At 51.5% G+C, this 21128-nt stretch overlaps 1 protein-coding gene across 8 annotated transcripts; it reads left to right on the top strand.

Annotated features, from left to right (window-relative positions):
- The first annotated feature begins 346 nt into the window (after window positions 1-346).
- Window positions 347-20977, top strand: LOC100115643. Of its 8 annotated transcripts, XM_032595943.1 has the most exons (20): window positions 347-583; window positions 826-955; window positions 1193-1799; window positions 2700-2812; window positions 2894-2951; window positions 5553-5613; window positions 5717-5798; window positions 5877-5965; window positions 6112-6250; window positions 6326-6525; window positions 11320-13630; window positions 14145-14369; window positions 14634-14847; window positions 14926-15161; window positions 15244-15598; window positions 15690-15907; window positions 15988-16190; window positions 16270-16442; window positions 16524-16688; window positions 16771-20977. In XM_032595943.1, the coding sequence occupies exons 3-20, from the start codon at window positions 1736-1738 to the stop codon at window positions 17259-17261; spliced, it is 5397 nt and encodes a 1798-aa protein (XP_032451834.1). In that variant the 5' UTR covers window positions 347-583; window positions 826-955; window positions 1193-1735; the 3' UTR covers window positions 17262-20977. The 8 variants fall into 8 exon arrangements, with proteins under 8 accessions (XP_032451834.1, XP_031777048.1, XP_031777047.1 ...); XM_031921188.2 differs by having other exon boundaries at window positions 347-955; window positions 5556-5613; XM_031921187.2 differs by having other exon boundaries at window positions 347-955.
- The last annotated feature ends 151 nt before the right edge of the window (window positions 20978-21128 follow it).

The following is a 21128-nucleotide window of genomic DNA, read 5'->3' as shown; positions in this document are numbered from 1 at the left end:
GCAGGTCATTGCAGAGTATATAAGTAAAGTTAACCGGTAAATAAGATATCCAAGCTAATGCAGTATAGATAAGCATAACACAGATTATATGTATGTATGGCGAGTAATTTGAAAAATGTATAGGTACCCACGCAGTATTTAATAGAGCGTACAGCCGCGTTGCTGCTGCAGAGCCAGATCAGCAGCGCCACCACTGCCACCGGCACGCATATAGCAGAGCTTATATTCACATATAATACCTATACGAAGGTGAGAGAGAGAGAGAGAGAGAGAGAGAGAGAGAGAGAGAGAGAGCGCAGAGAGCCGCGCAGGGCAGCGCGCGCGCGCAAACAAGCAAGAGAGGGAGAGTCGAGTTGGAGATGGGGAAAGTGAAGGAGAGAGAGAGGAAAGCTTACGGCGACAGCATCCCCTATATTGATCTCTGTGCTGAGCAAGCCTTAGTCAGCAGCAGAAGAGCCGACCACGTCAGGTCGCGATTTTCAGTCTCCCGTCAGTGCTTGCACATAAAAGCGCGCGCTTCTCTGTCTCTCGGTACGTCTCGCGCGCACGCCGTCTCCTGCAGTTGTTCCAACTTGCTTAATAGGTATCAGACTGTCAACTACCTAACGGCCTGTGCTAGCCAGCTGCTCTCTCTCTCTCTCTCTTTCTCTCTCCCTCTCGAGCTCATGTGTATGCACGTATATACGAGCCAGGATCGTGTTGTGCTGTACTTGTCGAAGCCCGAGAACGCAGTTCGCTAGTGCGTGTGCGCGTGTCCAAGGAGTGCGGTCTGCCATCGAGCGGCCCGAGTAATGGACAATATCGACATTCTGCCTTTCTTTTTAGTCTTCGCCTCCGCGGATCACGATCCTGCGGCAGAAAGTAACCTCGCGCGCGCGAGCGAGCTTGGGAGATGAAGGAGGAGCTGCTGCGTCCGATGCCTCCTCAGCCCAGCATCCGCCGACCGCATTTCGACGTGAGTATTTCCAGTATAGGTGTATACTTGTATGCCTGTGTTCTCGAGTCTTTTCTCTTTGCGAGCGTTTGAGACGGTGTGTTTGTGTAACTGAGCAGTGCACAAGAGAGGGCGGCTCAGCAGGACATGTAAGAGGGTGTGACTCTATATCTATAGCTTTCAACGTCTCTCGCCCCCCCCACCCCTCTCTCTCTCTCCCTCTCTCTCTCTCTCTATCCACCCATCTTATCTGTGCAGGCTCGAGGATGAATTCGGGGAAAAACTTGCTCGCGGTAAGGCTCCATCAGTTCATGATATGGAGGCTGCCGTGCGGTTTCGCGCAGAACGAGAATTCGGTGCAGTCGATGCGCTCGTCGCTGTCGTCGCTGCCGCCGTCGCCGACGATGAGCTGCAGGAGCGGGAGCGTCAGCTGCTCGCACATCGCCCTTTCGGGCTGCAGCGTCAACATCATCGTCAGCAGCAGCAGCAGCAACAGCAGCAGCAACAGCAGCAGCAGCAGCAGCAACAACAGTCGCAGCAGCAGCAGTCCAACAGCCCCGGATCGAGAATAATAAGCTGCAGCATGTAGGAATGAGGCACTGATCGCGGCGGCCTGCTCCTCGCTGCCGGCAACACGAGGCTGCCTAGCATTCGCAGCCGCCTCTACACCTACCGATACTTTATTACGACGGGTGGTATACTTATCGCTCGCGCTCGCTTACCGCAAAAGTTTTAAGTGCGCGAAATTTGAAAATTTGACTATCTTGGCTCGAATCGCTTATACGACTGCCAAGCAGAAAAATGGTCGACCTAGGAGGATACATCATCATTCTGATGAATCACAGTGGCAAAATGAAGCTCTACGGTAAGTCTCTCTCCCTCTTTCTAATAAGTGGCCACGTGTCCTCCTACTCCTACCCCCCCCCTCTCTCCCTTTTGCATCTTCTTTAAGGCTTAGCTTCACGCAGCTATTGAGGCTGGCCTCCTTTTTTTGAATTCACACACATGCTTAGCTCGGCTCGGCTTAGCTCGACAGTCCCTACCTATCAGCATCAAACAAATGGCTATGAGGTATTTATGCTAGCTTCACCACCAGAGAGAAACGGGGACAACTTTTTTCCGCGCCTTCGGAACCTAGACCCCGTTTCTCTCTCCCGCTCGCGTACGGATTAAACACCCTTCACTACCTCCTTGTTGGCGTCTTTTTTTAATCGCTCTCGGCTCGCCGCGCCTCGCGCGCTTGTTCCGATGGACTGCTACACCGAACACATGACCTACTGATGCACATTGTTTCTACTCCAAATTCAAAGCAGCTCTCCACCGAATTTATTCAGTCTCATCGTAGCAAGCATCGTAGCGATAATATGCATCAGCCTGCGCGCACACGCATGTGCTTATATTATGTGCTTATATTATGTGTAAGCGCAGGGAGAAAACTGTGAGAGCCAAGTAGGTATACAGAAATTAAGCATTACTTCCGATCAGTTGCTTATATTGCTGATGCAGCGGCATCGCAGTGCGCAGGCGCATAAGCGGCTGGCCATAGCGCGCAGGATTACTACTGATTTCCCATGGTACAACATATGTAGATAATAGAGGCAGCGCACCGGACCTCTTTCCAGCCTTTCCAGCCTTTCCAGCCTTTCCCGCCGTGTATTCCTGTGATGCATGACCTTTGAACTGAGTTGTTATAATTCTCGATCGAACCGGAGCTGATTTATTACACCTTGCGTACGAACGATTAAAATTGTGAAATAACTCGCAGGATCGCCAGCGGACAGCACGGATAGCTTGGAAATCGGAGATGAAATTCTCGAGGTCAACGGACGCACTCTCGAGAATGCCACGCACTCCGAAGTTATCCAACACATACATCAGGTAGCTCTACGCTCTTCTGCTTTATCTGCGAATTAATTGATGAATTGACATAAAGGTCTCGCTCGCACTCGTCTGTTGCAGTGCATCAAGTCCAGAACAATATGCCTACGAGTCCGACGGAGGAGCGGCAACAAAATGGGTGAGTCAACTCCTGCAAGAAAGGCTAAAAGCGCGAGTCCTCCTCCGAGAAAATTTTAGAACATGAGCGCAACTTGTCATCGAGCTGTCTACACATGCATGTACAGTCTTTTCCATCACTCGGTAAAGTTCGGCAGCGATCGCAAGTTTCCGCTTCGCAGGTTGAAGCGAGAGCTGGTTGGCTGGCGCGGTTGGTCCGCGTTCGCCAGGTAAATGATGTTCTCTCTCTTTCGCTCGCTCGTCCTCCTCCTCCTCGCCTTACCGCACGCGCGCGCGCACACACACCAGGTGAGTAGGAGGTGGAACTCTCTGGAGAATGCAGACGCAGGCGAATGTTATATAGCGAGTGAGAGAGAGAGAGAGGGTCGAGCCGGCACGAGGTTGTGGCAATACTCGGGACTCTGGAAGTGAGTGCTACTCGCTAGCACACGGCACATACGTGTCAGTTCAACTTGCGATCTTTTTCACGCCAGACCGATATAGTCTGCAAACTTCCAACCCGTCTCTCCATTTCGTGCCTACAGTAAGTGAATAGTATTGCTCCGCGAAATAGTGCAGTAGCGAGTGGTCCAGCCAGTTTCCGCGCTGGTCAAGTGAAAGTAAGATTAACAGTGTGACGCGCGCGCTGCACGTGCTGCAACGCGACGTACGGCGTACGCCCATCGAAGGCTTCCCTCCTGCACATTGTTCAGCAGCGATACACGCCATACGCCACAGCTCGATTCCATCGCATTATCCTGGATCCGCCAAATGCTTCTAGCCCGCAGCTTCTTCGCGGCCGCGGCGAGCTACCCTAGAGACGTGAGTCGCTTTTTGTCCTCGCGTCGCTCGCGTTAAGAGCAAGCCCGCTGAGCAGCGCAGCTGTGACGCCTGCGACGGGTTTCGCGAACGCGCGCTCGTATAGCTGCAGGACGTGACATTGGAGCGGAACTGCGGGTGTACGCGAGCGGTTATCTACAGCGGAGCTAGAGCTTGTATTGTTTCCGGGGCTTCGTTTGGAGGCCACGCAGACTCGCGTCAGACTCTTGGCCATAGTGCTCGCACTGGCTGCTCGTCGAGCCAGTGGTCGTTCACCTCTCGGTGCGCGGGCTAGCCAGCCTCTCCTCGCGTTATTAGTGCGCGATATACATCGTTATACAAGCCATGGCAAACGCGCGGGGAGAAGAGCGCCAGCGCCGCTCGTCGTCGAAATGGGTCAAGGCTCGAAGAAAACTCTGGCGAAGGCGTGCGCGTTTGCGAAGCTCGCTGATGAACGCGCGACAAACAAAATATTGCGATTGAGGCAGCTTGCGCAACCGTGCGCAGCTGTTATGTGCAGTTTTGGCGCAGCGCGCGGGGAGAGAGGGAAGCGCGAATAGGAGCGAGGAAGAGCGAAAGAGAGGGGGAGAGAAACTTCTGTTGCCGCCATAAGTATACAGTTAGAAAACTGGTTCTGACAAGTCGAGGTTTCTCTCCGCAGCCTCCACCTCTCCTCTCGATATTCTTCTTACCGACCGCTTCTCGCCGCGCTGCTCGAAGGATTCGCTTCTAGCGTTCGACGTCGGCAGCAGCAGCAGCAGCAGCAGCAGCAACAACAACAACGACCACGACTCAGCTGACACGCGCGAGCTGAGGGATTCCCGCCAACGGTCGCGAGTTTGCCTGGGTGCGTTGAACCGCAAGTCGGGATGCCGGCGTTATTTTTATTATTTCTGTCCTTCTTTTCATCGTCTCTCGCGGGCGCTCGCGCGCGCGCGCTTGCTTCCAAATATAAACTAGGGGGGCCGCCGCCCATAGAGAGCAGCGGGAGCAGTAGCAGCAGCCGCCGCGATGAGACGGTGATTTTTCGCGACCTCCCTCCTCTCTCGCCCCTCGTCTCCGTCGAGGCCCATTCGGCACTTTGAAGCGACGGCTGCGGGCCGGGCCGACGAGCCTGTACTACTCGCGCGCACGCTTACAGGATTCTATAATAAGCGCCGCGCCGCGCGCGCGAGACGGAGCTCGAAAATAAAAAAGCTGATCCAGCAGTCGCTCGAAAATAGTCCAGCGGCAGTGTAGCGGGCGCCGACAGCGCGACTCCAGTGGGAAGCTCTCCGGCGCTCGGGGCAGTCGGCTGTTCAAGCAGCAGCATGGTAATCGCGTTGTCAGAAGCAGAAGAGTCGAGGTAAAATGAGCAAGGCGTCGCCGCTGGCGAAAGACGACCTGGAGCCCGTGCGTCGCCGCGCTCGGGACAGATCTCGGCTCTCCTCGCTCCTCGGGCGTATTTCCTGGTGCGGCTGCGCCGCGGAGTCGCGCATCCCCAGCAGGCCCAAGTCGCCCGACTCGGCCGGCAGCGTTCTCGACCTCGAGACCGGGGACGATGTCGCGCGTCACTTTGACCTCTCCTCCATCAAGTTCATCGACGACGACGACGACGACGAGGCCGACGGCAGGGAAGAAAGGAGTCTGCTCATTTCGGACAGCTCTGGTATTACCGATGCACATAAGCTACGGCCTCCTGTGCAGTACCCTGCAAATAGAACGCGCGATATTTTAAAATAACGATCGATCCGCGAGACTCGCCGATGTGCTCGCCGCGTATAGGCCCACTTTGATTTCATTTAACCGAGCTTTTTTGTCCCAGAAGTATTGGACGGACCAAATGCCGGAGGGATCAGGGATGCATGGGTCATCGCTGTGGAGAGGTGAGTCGGCCCAGTCGCGGCAGCCCCCCTCCCCCCCCCACCCCCCACCCCGCCCCGAGCACTTGTATCCAATCTAATCTCGCCGATCCGCGTCTGATTGCAGAGGGGCGCGAGAACGCTTGCAAAGGCTGACCGCTCTCAGGAATTTCCAGCCTCGAGACATACAGGCGATACTGCACCAACAGGTAAACTATCGGCGGGTTCTCTTCGCAATGCGAGCCTCGTCTGCCGAATAATGAGACTATCCGATATCCCGGTTGCAGATAACGGAGGCTGGAGCAGCGTCGACGAGCCAAGAGCCCGCCGAGAAAGATGCGCCGGGCAGCCAGATCACGGTGACACTTTCCGACAAGTGAGTAGAGACGATAAAAAGCGCCGTGGTACCCGCAGCTAAGAGTCCTCTCCTTACGTAAGAGGACGGACGAGGCGAGGACTTGGGCGACGGGTGCCAGTATACGTAAGGCGAATAGGGAGAATAACGCGCGAATTTGTGCGCAGGGAGCCGCCGGGCACCACGGCAGATGTCTACACCTCGAAGCTGAGCAACGGCACGCTCGCCAAGGGCCCGCAGCAGAGCAAGGAAGCGCCGCTGGAGAAGCAGCAGAGCTGCCCCGAGGAGGCGCCGGCGGATCTCCTGGTTAGCGATAATACAGCCCGTCCTGGCGCGTGCTTGTGTACAGCCTAATATATCGCATTGGACGTTTTCCCGCAGACTGCGCTCCAGGTCGATGGGATTCGCAGCAGCGAGCGTCGGGCGAGCAGTCCCTTCCAGAATGGACGCACCGAGGTGTTGATCGGCGAAGCGGAGGGTGGCCCGAGGTCACCGCGCGGCTCCACTTCCTCCACGGTCAACGATTCGAGCGGCATTCTGAACGCCCCCGACGAACGCGACTATCCCGAGCCGATACTCAGGTACTTACCTACATCGATTCATCTTTATTCCCATAAATTTTCCATTGCTCATCCTGCAGCAGGGAATTTCTTTACCCGCCCGCGGCTAAGCAGCTTCTTTCCCGCGCTGCTGCTAGCGCTCGCACACTACAGATGTCGTCACTGTAGCCGGGTTGCGCGTGCAGCGTGCTTATACGTTATACCTATTCTGACGTTTCCTCAATGGCTCGATCCTCGCGTCAGAAACTCACTCTGGCCGGTGTGCAGAAAGCTCCTCTTCCCCGTCTTTGTCCTCCGAACCTCTGATGACCATCTCCTCTCTAGTCCCACGAAGGAATAGCTCCGGATGTCTGTGCGTCGCCGTTTTTCCTTTTGAAAAGGTTAGACGAAACGATAGCGCTCCTACAGAAGAAGAACAAAAGGCTCTGCGCACCGGCCACCGGGTTGAGAGGACAGCAGCATCAATTGTTCGGTCTCGCATGTAGCACTTCCGGCTCGGACGCGCGAGTTCCGCGCGAGTTCCGCGCGAGGTTCCGCTATTCGAATTCTCACACACGCAGAGGCACATCGCGGAAGAGAGGAAAAAGCAGCCGCAACGTACAATCAAACGCTCCAACACTCGTCCGGCTGTTGCTGCAGGCACATCAGCTCGCGCACAATGAAAAAGGGAGGAGGAAGAGCTGGGAATTTTAAGTACGCGCCACGGATTCGAAAGAGAGCGAGAGAGGGAGGGAGAGCGGATGGACAAACCGCGCCTCACGCTCGATCCCTCGCTCGGTCCCCTATTGTGCGACCTAATTTCCAGGAAAAGCCGCATTTTCGATCTGACGCATACATTTCTCTGCAAGTGTCAAGCGCTACTGTCTCACCAAACTCCAATAGCACAGCGCCGGGAGATCATACAGCTGTAATGATTGGAGAAAAAGGAGCAGGAACAGGAGAAAATAACAAGTTGGAGGCCCACTGTCAAGGTTACGCGCGCGTAACGTGCGGTACATGATAATTCACGTCCATGCATATACATGTAGCCTTGTTGCTTGTGGCCGTGGTCGCGCGCATCAGCGGTGTGATATTGAGCTCGCGAATCGCTCGAAAATCGAATATTTGGGAGCCACTGCGAGAGCACGCAGTGCATGCCTGCAAATTGCCTGCAAGTGCAGCGGATGTAGCAAGGATCGCGGAGCGCGCCATTCAAAAGTCGGCTGACGCTGTCGCGTATAGCTATTTTCGGGTGTTTGCGCAGTTGAGAATCCCTGCTCGCACGAGGACTCGAGGAACTGATGCGAAGGAGTCGAGTCGAGGCTGCGGAGTACAGGTATATACGCGGCGCTGGCGTTTCTTTTCTCCTTCGCGCCTCCCCCCTCTCTCGTTCTCCACTCGTTCCGCCGACTAGAGTATACCTACCTACCTACCTATAGCTCGCACGAGCATGCATACGCGAGAACGCTAGTATAGCTATATGCACCGCGGCTGCAGCAGCCGGGAAATGTCTGTTTGGGAAATTCCCCCTCCCCCGCTCGTCGGCGCTCGCTTTTGGGGGCTCCTCGGAATGCCACAGCCCCGCGGAACACTGTATAATAGAGCGTCCCTTGTGAACCTGCTATACGGCACAGCTAGCCGCGTCCCGCTGTCCGTCTCCCTGCGCCCCCGACCCTTCGTGTTCGGCAGCGACGACGAGACGCTGCAGGTTGGCCCTCCCCGAGCGCACCTGCGCGCTTCCTGTCGGTCCGCGCGCTGTGCGGACGACACGCACGATACACACTCGTCTCGCCTCGCTGGCTCGCTGCTCTGCTGCCTCTGCCTATGCCTATGACGTTATTGTCGCGTATAGCTCGCAAGAATCTACGAATGGTAGGACCGATAGAGATTGCTCTTTGGCAATGTCAATGTATGGGTGAGCTCGTTGGAAAGATAAGCTTCGATATCGCAGCGGTATCAGGTGAATATATGCCTAGTGCCTACGCGTTAACAGAGCGAGAGAAAGATAAACCACGTCACATTCCAGTGTAACCGCGAGCGCTCTCCGCATCAGTTCTCAATGGTCTCATGCAGCAAGGCCCAACGAAAGCGAGTCATGTTCCGCGAGTAGCAGTGGCGTACTGGCGTGCAGCGCGTGTGTGTGAGGCATGAGCACCGGTCACTGGGCAGTGGGCATAACCAGCATATTATATATATATATATATATATATATATATATATATATAGCGCGCGCAGTCGACGCGGATTCCGATTTCCGCCCGTCCGAGATGCCTTCGGCGAGCTGCCGGGCCTGGGCCGGCCAGTGCGAGAACTGCACCGGTCGCTGCCGCGACGCCTGCTGGGACTACCTCGAGCGCATCAGGAGTCGATGTCTGTGCATCAGGTGCGAATGTCTTGCAGCGTGACTTGCTTATTGCTATACTTATTAAGTCTATGCGCGCGATAAGAGCGGCGAGAGCCGCCGCCCAGCAGCAGCTGTTGTCGTATATCCTATAGCTTTGGTATACTAGTCTGGCTTACGTAACGTATGTACGCGGCGAGCGATTAGCAGATCGGCAAATTTCCGAATGCCAGAGACTTGAACGCCGCCGGAATACTCGCGCTGTTGTGTTGGCCTGCACCCACACCCACACAGTGGGGCAGGACAGCGCTTGTGCGCGCGTATCTATAGATATAGGTACCTATATTGCTGTGTGTGTGTGCGGAGGGGCCGCCGCCGCCGCCGCAGGTATACAGCTTTGGTACAATGCGTAAGGTGCAGCAGCAGCAGCAGCAGCGCGGCGGCTAGTGGCTCGGCAATGGCAACGGAGCGCACGAGAGTGGGAGGGAGAGGGAGGGAGAGGCGCGCGAAGCGCTCGGCGAAGCCAACAAACTCAGTATAGTCAGTCCTGCTCGAGCGACGCTCGGACGCTCTCGAAAAGTCTCGCAGGCACACGCACATAGAGCGCTCGTGGGTCTCGTGTCCAGCTTGTGCAGCGGTGCCACTTTCCCATAGCGCGCGAATAGCCCAACACGCGAGAGAAAATCGAGTCCGGCGGAAGACTGCAGCAGAGATGCGGCACACAGTGCTCCGTTCCCGTGTCCGATCCGAGCGAGCGGCTCTACACCCGCAGCAGCGCCGATCGAGTACGACTCTGCCGATTGACTCTGGCCGGTAGCTGGTTCTCCCACTAGGACACTGGGACTCTGGGACTCTGGGACTCTGGGACTCTGGGACTCTAGCTGGGCTGGGATGTCCGCTGCCAGCGCTGCCAGCGCTGCCGCCACTCGTGCTCCAGTGCTACGCGTGTACCAGTGCTCCGAGTGCTAGTGCCATTGATACGCGATACGCGGACTGCTGCTGCTGCGCTGCACTCGTACGTCTACTGTCCACTGCTGCTGCTGCTCCATAAACTTGAGCTTGGTCGAGAGAAATCGACGCGGACTCGCTTCGCCCGCTGGACGCTCTGCGCGCCATGAGGATTCTCAAAACGCTGCACTGGTACGAGTCCTTGTCGAATATCCTTCGTATTTACGTGCGTTAGGGATGGTGGGCGTAGGAGGCGAGGCGAACGCGAGCAGCATCGGCAATCGGCATCGGCAGCACAAGCGCTGCGTTGCGCTGCGCTGCCTGGCTGCAGCTGTCGAGTCACCGCGCGAGAATCTTGTGCGTCACGCGTGTGCTACGCTGCCGCTGTCGCTGCTGCTCCTTACCGCGTCGCGCTGTCTCTCTCTCTCTCTCTCTCTCTCTCTCTCTCTCCATGAGATTCGACAGATACTCGCGCACGAGCATGTCTAACTTGTCTTCCTCCGACTGCTCGCAGCGAGCTCCTCGCACAAGTGCCAAGGCTCAGCGGCGAGACAGCGCCGAGGGTTCGAGTGCTCAAACGACGAAACGCCATTAGGTTCGTCCCAACCCCGTCATCGTAGCTGATTAGTCGCTGATTAGTACTACGGCTAAATGGCACACTTTGCCTCGGCACGCATGACGATTTTTCCGAAGAAATCGGTAAACGGCGGAATGAGGAGAGGCTACCTAGTCCGAGCCGAGAGAGCGAGCGAGAGAAAAGTACAGTCGGGCGCAGGAGAATTTGATCCCGGCCGGCTCGAGGAAACGAGTTTTGCCCTTCCTTTCTCCCTCCTTGTCCCCCTCCCTCGCTCGCTCTCTCGCTCTCTCTCTCTCTCTCTCTCTCTCGGTACGCAGAGAGAACGAATTTCGACGCTTCAACGCCGTGTCGCCCGCGCGCGATGTCTCGAAGTAATCGACGACAAGAAGAAAGGGTTCCGATTTTTTCTTCGAATTATCCTTCATCCATGCGCAGTGCAGCTCATACACGTAGAGTTTGAAATTTCTTTCCCATTCAAATCCCCTCCGCACCGTAGGGGCGCATAATGTGCGGGCCTTTGTCTCCCGCGACCAAACTTTCATTGTCTTGCTCCTTTTTGTAGCCCTCGTTATGTATGGTGAGCGTATTATACCTGTGCTCTTTATATTGCACTCGCATATAATGAACTGCTATAGCTACATGCTCTCGTTATGGCCTTTCTCCTCTTTACCTGCCTATACGTCCGTCTGTTGTGCATCGTACATGTAGACTTCCTCTCCGCTGGCGTGTACGCGCGCTACCAATCGTTTTTATTTACACTTGTATGCGCCTGTCGCAATAGACAGGTTGCGGGGGGTCGCGCAGCAGCTGCATTAATGCGTCATCGGCTTCAGCTGCTCGGTCTTTATATCGCAGCCTGTACATTATGTGCGACTCCCCCGCGAGTTTGTGGGCTAGATAGTGTCGCTAGTACGCGGCTGCCGAATCATCCGATTTTGTCCACTCATCGTTTGGCTTTGTACTTTTGCAGGTCGCGCAGCCGAACCACCCCGCAGCACCAGCAGCAGCAGCAGCAGCAGCACCAGCAGCAGCACCAGCAGCAGCAGCAGCAAGAGGCGGGAGGCCAGTCCAAGGAGCCTGCGGGCCCCGATGAGATGTGGGCCCCGGGCTTCCTGGGCCACCACCGGGAGCTGCCCGTCGACGTGCCCGATTCCCTGCTCCAGACGGCGGCCTACCCCAATAAGGTAATAGAGAAAGTAGACTCGGTGGCTACTGTCTGTCAGAGTGCCGAGCCGCAGTCACCCCCCAGCCGCGAGCCAGCACCAGCCGCTCCCCTTAGCGCTAGCCGCATCTCCCTAGACGCTCACTTTATAAGCGCGAACGAGAAACGCATACTCGAGGAGAATTCCGCATTCATAATTCAAGAGCACATGGTCAAGGACCCCTTCAGGATTTGCTCTGACGACGAGGACGAGATTAAGAAGAACGAGAACGAGGACGAGGAAGACGTCGAGGTCGACGAAATCGAACTCGAGCTCGAGGTCGATACCTGCAGCAGATTTACCGGCCACAAGGAGTCGAGCGTCGACGCTGACGAGGACTATCCCTTCGCCAAGGAGGACTACCCGACGATGCTCAAGACCTGCAGCGACGAGTCGGCGAGTCCGAGGAGCTCGTCCGGCAGTTCCGACAGCACGGTCCCCCTCGACGCCAGTCTCGTCGTCGGCATCGCCCCGGCCCGAACGGTGCAGCCCCAGCTCGCTCAAATCTTCGCCAGCAGCACCTCCTTCGACAATCCCGCCTACGGTCTCTCGGATCTCCAGGACCTCCGGGACTTTGAGAACTTTGTCATGAGCAGGCCCGAGCAGCTCGGCGATTTCGCCCTGCTGATCGGCGAGCAGGGCCTCGACAAGCTCCACCATCAGCACCAGCACCAGCACCAGCACCAGCACCAGCACCAGCACCAGCACCACAACAACAACAACGTCAAGAACGGCGACGACGACAAGGGCGCAGCCAGTAACGTAACCGCCGTGGCCGCCACGAGTACCGGCGCCGCCAGCTGCAACGTAAAAGCAAGTGGCAGCAAAAAGAAGAAGCACAGTACGGGCCACAAGGGGCCCGAGACCGAGGGACTGCTGCGAACGGGCTCGAGGGACGAGCTGCTTCAGAGCGTAGAGCAGCTCTCCTCTATGCCGCGTATGCGCAAGAGCAACAAGCAGCAGCAGTCGTCGAGCGGCTACTCGACCCTCAGGAGCGAAAGGTCGACCGATTTCGATCAGGTCGACCACGCGCCCTTCCTCGTCGTCGGGGCTGGGAAGAGCTACCGCGAAGTGGCTGTCGACTGTCCAGCGGATTTCGTACCGGTGACCAAGAGCCATCCGGTTTATCCGCCGCCAGGCACGCTCGACTCGAGAAGTGCCGCCGCAAAGCACGCGAAAAGCTCAAAAGACAAAAGCAATAAGCGAAACGACTGCGAGAAGGAAAAGGAGAACGAGCGGCCGATAGATGCAAACGCGCTCGAGTGTCCCAGCAGGAAGGTAAGGTCGAGCTCGAAGGTCCGCAGCTTATTGATCGAGGGCTTGCAAACTCTAAAACTTGGCGCACCGCGGCTACCCGAGCAGCAGCAGCAGCAGCAGCAGCAGCAGCAGCAGCAACGGCGGCAGCGGCAGCAGCAGCAGCTGCGATCCAACAATCGCTTTGACTCTTGCACCCGCACTAGCATTCGCGCACGCACGCACATTCACGCTCACGCTATCTCGATCGAGTCCTTGCAACTGAACGAGAGCCTCTCCAAGTCCTTCGTCTTCTCCTCGGTTAAGAATTCGATAAATAAATCTAAATCAAAGTCCAAGTCTCGCGAGAACCTGGTCGAGGCGGTGGATCGGTGTCAGCAGGACGAGAAGCCGGGAGTACGCCTCGGGCTGGCGCACGAGCAGCCCGAGTTCATCGAGGAGCACAACCAGAACTCGAGGAATTCTCTGAGGCAGCGGAGCCGGCGATTCTTCTCTACCGAGGAATCGCCCAACACTCAGAATCAGAACAACTCGAGGCTCTCGTTGGCCTATCGGCGCTCGAAGCGCTTCGACGTCCTCAAGGACGTCGAGGTGCGTCGGCTGCTCTCGAAAAGTGAACTCGATCTCTCAAGCTCCTTGGGCGACTCTCTGCAACCGAGACTCCTGCCCCCTTGCCTCTCTGACACGCAAATTAGCTTCTCTCGCGCTAATAGTCAATTCGTTCACATCGATGATGAGAAAGTAGGCGCGGAGACGAAGGGCTTGATTACCGAGGCTCGCGAACTGGGCGCCGACGAGCAGGAGGACGTCAAACTTGGCACGAAGGTAAATTTCGAAAATCCACCCTCTCTCTCTCTCTCTCACTCTCTTTACATCTGCTACTCATCCTCTGTCTTGCTTCACTAACCCCATCGCCAACAAGTAGCACTAACCGGATATAGAAGCCACGAGCATGAGCTGCAAGTAGAAAATTGGCATCGCACGAACTGTAGAATTAATCGTAGGTGTGATGAAAATGCGCTGCGGCCTCCGCGCAATAACTAACCCTCGACGAGACACGAAGATCCTAATCGACAGTTTTTCAGGCACACTCGCCGTGGTAGCTCTGGCGAGTCGCCGAGAACGAAAATACTCGGAGAAAGAAAGAAAACAGTCTGACTAGTGCTATTGTGCCTAGTAAGGCGCGTGCGTGTGTGTGTGCGCGCGTGTGTGTGTGTGCGTGTATATATACACACACACACCCACACGTAGAACACATATATGCGCCGTTAGTAGACAGTATACCACTATATACAGAGAGCGCGGTCGATTTGAAAAAGGCTATGGGTGAATTTTGCAGGCCGGGCTGAACGGCGTGAAGCCGGCGATACCACCGAGGGATCAGAAGCGCGCCCCGGCCCGTCCACCCAAAGATAATCTGCGGAACTGCGCCCAGAACAACAATGTCGAGGAGAGCGACATGCCGCCGCCGCCGCCGCCGGCCCTGCCGCCCTCGACAGCGGCTGCTGCCCAGCTCAAGAGCGAGCACACGCCGCAGCAGCTACATTCCCTGCACAAGTATCAGGTACGATGCGATAAGAAACGCCCACCGGCTGATAAGCCGTTTGCAGCCGCGTTATCTAGGTATTCGGGCCAGCCGAGCTGCAGAGCCGCGCGGCGGGGAGAAATAGCTGCTGGAAGCCCCAGCAGTGCCAGGCTTATTTCTCCGGCTTCATCTGTACTGCCGCTGCCACTTTGGCGCAGCACGCGCACTCTGTGTATAATTGCGGCTTCGCCGCTTCTACGAATGCATTTGTGCGCTTCGATTATTAATGCATTCTTTGCCCAGGAGGAGCTATGGAAGCGCAAGGACGAGGAGGAGCGTCAAGAGTACCAGAATCGCTCGTTGCGTTACTCGCAAAAGCTCCAGGCTCTCGAGAGCCGCACCGTCAGCCTCTCTGGCCAAGAGAACCTCGGCTACAGTCAGGACGAGTTCGGCCCTTCCGTCGCAAAGCAGCAGCAACCAGCCAGTGAACCAGTCGAAGAGCCCGTCAGACCACTCAGTACGTATTTGGCGCTCGGAGATTATTAGCGATGAAAACTTGTTCCGCTGATTTCATAATTGTTTGCACTTCGCGCAGCCTATGGCGAGGTCGTGGCGAGCCTCGAGAGGCTGCAGCTCCAGCTGCGAAACATTAGCGGCAGCCTCGGCATCAGCGGCCCGGGGGTCGAGGCTGAGCTGGAGGCCGTCAGGACGCTGCTGCTCCAGAAGCGTTTCGCCACCGCCCTCTCGACCCACCACGCGCTCAAGGCCCGACTGCGCTCCGGCAAGAGTCTCAAACTTCACACCGACGATGCCTCCAGCCTCGCCAGAGACGTAAGCTTCAACAGCCCCTCGATATAGCTCACCAATTATGCAATCTGCAATGACTAATCCAAGTCCATTGTCGCGCTCCTAGTGCGTCGAGGTGCTCGAGCAGTGGAGCCAGCAGCAGGCGACACAGGCCAGCTCTGCCGAGACGATAGCCGCGGCCGAGGAGCTGCAGGCCCTGCTCACCAGCTACGAGATGGAGGGACTGCTGCTCGCTCACGACTCAGCGATAACTCGGGTCGAGGGACTACAGCGTACCGCAGCCGGATACAGCGACAGTCCTGGATCCCAGCAGAGCGGGCAACGAGCTGGCAGCCCCTTCGCCAGCTCTCGAGAGGCCAGACTGGCCGCCGCTGCGGACACAATCAAAATCATCAAGATCGAAAAGACAAACGAGCCGCTCGGCGCTACTGTCAGAAACGAAGGCGACGCTGTCATTATCGGTCAGTTTTTTTATCACACCAGCCACCAGCCAAGCGAAGCAAAGCTTCTCGTGTTCGCACACGGCCAAGTTTAAATAATTTGTCTGCACAGGTCGAGTGGTACGGGGAGGTGCTGCCGATAAATCCGGCCTGCTACACGAGGGCGACGAGGTGCTCGAGGTCAATGGTGTTGAGATGCGTGGCAAAAGCGTCAATGACGTCTGTGACATACTCGCGGGTATGCAGGGAAGTCTCACCTTCCACATACTGCCAGCCCCGACGACGCAGCGCAACAGCAATCTCAATGGTGCTCGTGAAGACGCTCAACAAGTTAGATATACAGAATATACTATCTGCTGCTGATGCTGCAGCTCATGCTCTAATCTCCACTTTCTTTTGCTGCCGTTTAGATTCACACTGTGCGGGCTCATTTCGATTACGACCCAGAGGAGGATCCCTACATTCCTTGTAGAGAACTAGGCGTGGGCTTTCAAAAAGGCGATGTGCTACATGTCATCTCACAAGAGGATCCCAACTGGTGGCAGGCTTATCGAGAAGGTGAAGAGGACCAAGCGCTTGCCGGCTTGATTCCAAGCAGAGCGTTTCAGCATCAGTAAGTCTCTTGATCGCATCTTCATCCGATTAATTCAATGATGGAATGCCATATTATATACGATTTGTTCGGTTTTTAGGCGTGAATCGATGAAGCAGACAATAGCTGGGGACAAGTCGACGGTACGAGGAGCAAAAAAATCTAGCACACTACTTTGTGCGAGAAAAAATCCCAAGAAAAAGAAGAGAAGTAAATTTGGCTCGAACTTGAATGACGATGGGTATCCTCTTTACGCCACCACTTCTATTGACGGTAATCGTCCTATGTACATGACAAACAATTCTTTATGAACACTTATATAGAGTTTCTAGTTAGATAATCCCAAAATTTCAGATTACGATAGCGAGGAGGTATTAACATACGAAGAAGTGGCCTTATACTATCCTAGAGCAGACCATAAAAGGCCAATCGTACTTATAGGCCCGCCTAATATTGGTAGACACGAGCTCAGACAACGACTTATGCAAGACAGCGAAAAATTTGCAGCAGCGATACCACGTAAGTTATTTAATGGTCTTGACACTCATACTGATTATGTCCAACGTGAATAGTTTTGTTGAATTTTTGTTTGTTTGTGTAGATACAAGTCGACCGCGCAAAGATACCGAAGTCGATGGTCAAGATTATCACTTTATCTCGCGACAGCAGTTTGAATCCGACATCCTCTGTCGCAAGTTTGTGGAACATGGCGAGTACGAGAAAGCCTACTACGGCACTTCTGTTGAAGCCATCCGTACGGTAGTCAACTCGGGTAAAATCTGCGTTCTTAATCTTCATCCACAGTCCCTGAAAATCCTACGGAACTCGGACCTCAAGCCCTACGTCGTCTTTGTCGCGCCGCCAAGTCTTGAAAAGCTCAAACAAAAAAGAATAAAAAATAATGAGACTTACAAGGAAGAGGAGCTCAAGGACATAATAGAAAAGGCCAGAGAAATGGAGGACAAATATGGTCATCTTTTCGATATGATCATCATTAACAACGACACGGATCGTGCGTACAATCAGCTGCTTACAGAAATAAATTCGCTCGAAAGAGAACCTCAGTGGGTGCCAGCAACCTGGGTGCAATAGCTCCTGCCCACAGCCAGGTTTAAGACACTCGAATGACTCTACGGTGCCGATAGCATTGAGAGCGACATCGTCGCCTGAGCGCGCGTGTATATGTACATTATATTTTTTTCACCATTAAATTCCGTCAAATACGTGTATACTTTCATGAATTAACTGATGGACTAGATTATTTATTTATTTTTTATTACAATTCGCGTTAAATGTTAGTTATTTGACGCTGTGGAATTATTTATTGGATAGTAACAATCTGGAAAATTATTCTACGCCATTAAGAATAATAATTTCATCATTACATATGTTCTTTAAACTTGCGAAATTAATTTCTCAATGTTTTTAACATGATCGCACTTGCTGGAGTTTATAAACAAAATCTTGAATAAGGTTTTTTTTTTAATTTTAACCAACAAATACTTGAATTCTATTAAGACACAGTGTCAAGTGTGAAGCATCAATCAAGTAAAACGCGATGAACAAATATAATCGAAACCAACAACTTGAGCATGATGTAGGGTAACTTGCGTTTGTTTAGAAAAAAGAAAGAAGTAACTCGTGTTTCTCAGAAAAATTAATCTAAAAATAAATATAGACTCGTTAATGCATTAATCATATCTCGAGGAGTGTATTCGAGACCATGCTGACTTATGATAATGTGTAAAAAAAATTAGACTTGATCAAGCGCATGATAAAGCTGTGCATTACTTGTTTCCTCAGTGGGTATGATATAAAAACGATAAATAGTCTTACTGAGCGTAAATAATGACTCCTTTCTTCGAATGGTGCGAAAATACTTTCATCGCTGTTAATTATCACCGATATAATACGTCCACTTTGTCCATCGTTTTTAAGAATTACTAACTTTTTTGATTTAAAATAAGTGGTTAAAATATATCGCATACCAAAGGTGCTGTTTGGTTTTCCAAGAAATTTCATATTTTTTAAAACGATCGAATTTTGTACTGTGAAACAGAAAAGTGTACAAGTCTACCGGAGCGATTTTATACATTGTTAAGCGTTAATGAAAAGTGCGAATAATGATTGCTCTGCGTACTAAAAGAACAATAATACTCGCGATTCGTCGGTAAATGACGTCGTAGAAATTGTTTTGCAGTGCATAATCCGATCATTTGCTACAAGATGGATCGAGTTTTGCAGATACATTTTTACGTACACTTGGTAATTTATTGTGTAAAGGTGAATACTAGAAATTCTAGTGAAAAATCTCCAATCGACTGTAGATAACAGTTCTAGGCATAAATTATTGGATTAATTGAAGCAAAAGCTAAAAGCAAACAGGTAAATAAGAAGACTCGATGTGCCAATAAAATAAACCGTCGTCTAAGCCAGAAAAACGACTGCGAATTAGGAACAAATAAATAAATAAATTAATTATTAATAATAAACACGCGCGCGCGCACACAGACACAGACACAGACACACACACACACCCACCCACACACAGACACACACACACACACACACACACATATATATATATATATACAAATGTGCCAAACAAAGGGACTTGGATAGTTCAAAACGCGCTCAAAAGGCACCGTACGATGTAGCATACGTCATTACTGTTTATGTAAATATCTGTGCAATTGTATAGAAAAGAGAACTGCAAAGTAATTATATATTATAGCGTTAATTTTCGTGAAAAACTACGAGTAGCGCGAACTCTTCAAATGAATCTCGGAGTGAATTCCGTATGCTTGAATTTTGTTATATATACATAAGTATATAAAGTTACTTCGAAATTCATCACGACACACACTATAAATTATTGTATCTGTTATTTGTTCTTATTCATATTTTGTAGTAAATTTTAAGAAAATAAAATAATTTATACAACTATTTGTTATATATCGATTATTTTTAGGAAAAACGGGATCGGAAAAAGCAAAGTTGCCATTGATAATCGTATAAAAATAATTGATTACAGCTATTGAAGAGTTCGCCAGAACTCCAGCTATAGTTATACATTATTAAAACGTTATTATACTTGTGATGCCCTCCTTCGTTTATTGATTATTGTTATAGTTTTAAGAAATTAAAGTGCGTATATTCAATATATCATTGTATTAAGTTTATGTGTAACACAAGCGTACAACGTTCTTGAAAAAAGTTATATATATATATATATATATATATATAATAAAGGTTGTATATATTACATATATACAAATATAATACGCACATGATATGAAATCAAGTTTATCGACGCGTTAAAAGGTTTATAAAAGGAAAATACGATAAATTACGAACTGTTTTATTGGCTGCAATTTAAAACTCGTCGGCGTTAAAAACGTTTGAAATTTATTTGCGTAGAACAAAATTAATCAATTTTATCGTTGACGAAAATGTCAAATTGAAATTGCGAATTTCTAAAACGATTATGAAACGTATGAGGCTTCCAATACGATGAGAGATAGTAAATGATGGTTGTACGAGATTCTCAAGAATGACGAAATTGAATTATTTTTTAATTTGTCACCTCGTATAATTAATCGCCTCTTGTATTGTCTTCTTATGCGGTACGTACGTAGCTATAACAGCGAATAGATTGTAATCCAAATGAGGCGTGCAGCAAGAGAGAGCAAAAATTCGGTTAAACATTTTTAGAATGAAGCACATCATCGCCCGAGTCGGTTTGCGTTGATGCAGTGAGGCGCGGACGAAACGAATTTCCTACACACCGGCGATGAAGGCAACAGCCTCGAGTCAAATTAAGTACACCTACATACGTGATTCGCTCGTATCATTTTCCTTAAATATTTGAGAAAAGAAGATTCGCGGTCGCTCGACGGTGAATAAAAATAAAAAGGCGAGTGTATAAATACTTACATAAATGAGACTAAACGGAGAAGTGATTCGTTCCTTAAAAAAAGTTCAGTATAAATATATTTGGCGGTTTCAGTATAATCCAAGAGCGCGAATGCCCATACTTGTGTACTCTTGCCAGTTTGCCAGTTGCTCTGGGCTATTCCGCCTAAAGTTGTATTGTGTTTAGAGTATTACGAATAAAAGTATTAACCTGATTTATTTTTAACGTATAGTTTGCGGAGAATATAATGTTGTCGTATAAAAATTTTGATGCTCCAGAATGAGATTTCGCAATGCATATTGCCAGCGTGTATACGCATGTGACGAGAATAAAAAAGCATCGGCTCGAAGCTAGTATAATAAATAAGAAAACATAACATATAGCGTAGTATTAATTTGCGTCTCGGAATTGAATCGACATCAGACCTATAATACACGGCATTTGCAGGGTGACAAGAAAAAAAGCAATGACGACGTACGCGATGTGTTGTAGCCATTGTTCAGCGCGTGTGTACCGATTGTTGTTTTCGAAATATATACATAAGCCAGTTGTTTTCAAGATGAACAAGTAATGGTGCGGCGACTAATTTAAAAGAGCGTATCATGTTGTTATACCTATTATACGAGCGCGTGTGCGCAACTTAGCGTCGTGGGCGAGAAGCGCGCTGTTCATTTTCGAGACACGACAATTCTCGCTAGAGACCGGATGTTTATTATACCTATTACGTATTATTAGGGGAAAGACAACGCATTATTAATTAATTCAATAATTATTATACACAAGAGTATCCGACCGTAAAAAACCGTGCCGACGTTTCACGTTTCACCGCAACTCGACATTCTGTTATGAATTTCCTTGAATAAAGGTTACTAATAACATTTAAATATACTGATAAATACTCCGTTCCTCAATTTTTACTATTTTCTCTTCTGCAGCTTGACCATAATTTTCAATAGCATACACACCTACCTAACTAATTACGTATATGCAATATATTTAGCTCACCCAGCTGTGATGTGTGTATTTTTCACCCTGAAAAATAG

Source organism: Nasonia vitripennis, chromosome 1 (genome assembly GCF_009193385.2).
Source record: "Nasonia vitripennis strain AsymCx chromosome 1, Nvit_psr_1.1, whole genome shotgun sequence".
Classification (NCBI taxonomy): domain Eukaryota; kingdom Metazoa; phylum Arthropoda; class Insecta; order Hymenoptera; family Pteromalidae; genus Nasonia; species Nasonia vitripennis.
Note: the sequence above shows the minus strand (reverse complement) of the source record. Positions and strands in the feature narration are given on the sequence as shown.

What these genes read in the sequence shown, in the direction of transcription:
- LOC100115643 (XM_032595943.1), top strand. Translation starts at nt 1,736, where the DNA reads ATGGTCGACCTAGGAGGATACATCATCATTCTGATGAATCACAGTGGC. An exon ending in GAGGAGCGGCAACAAAATGG is followed by an intron (nt 2,952 to 5,552) that starts GTGAGTCAACTC and finishes TTTTTGTCCCAG; the next exon opens with AAGTATTGGACGGACCAAAT. An exon ending in ACGTCAAACTTGGCACGAAG is followed by an intron (nt 13,631 to 14,144) that starts GTAAATTTCGAA and finishes TGAATTTTGCAG; the next exon opens with GCCGGGCTGAACGGCGTGAA.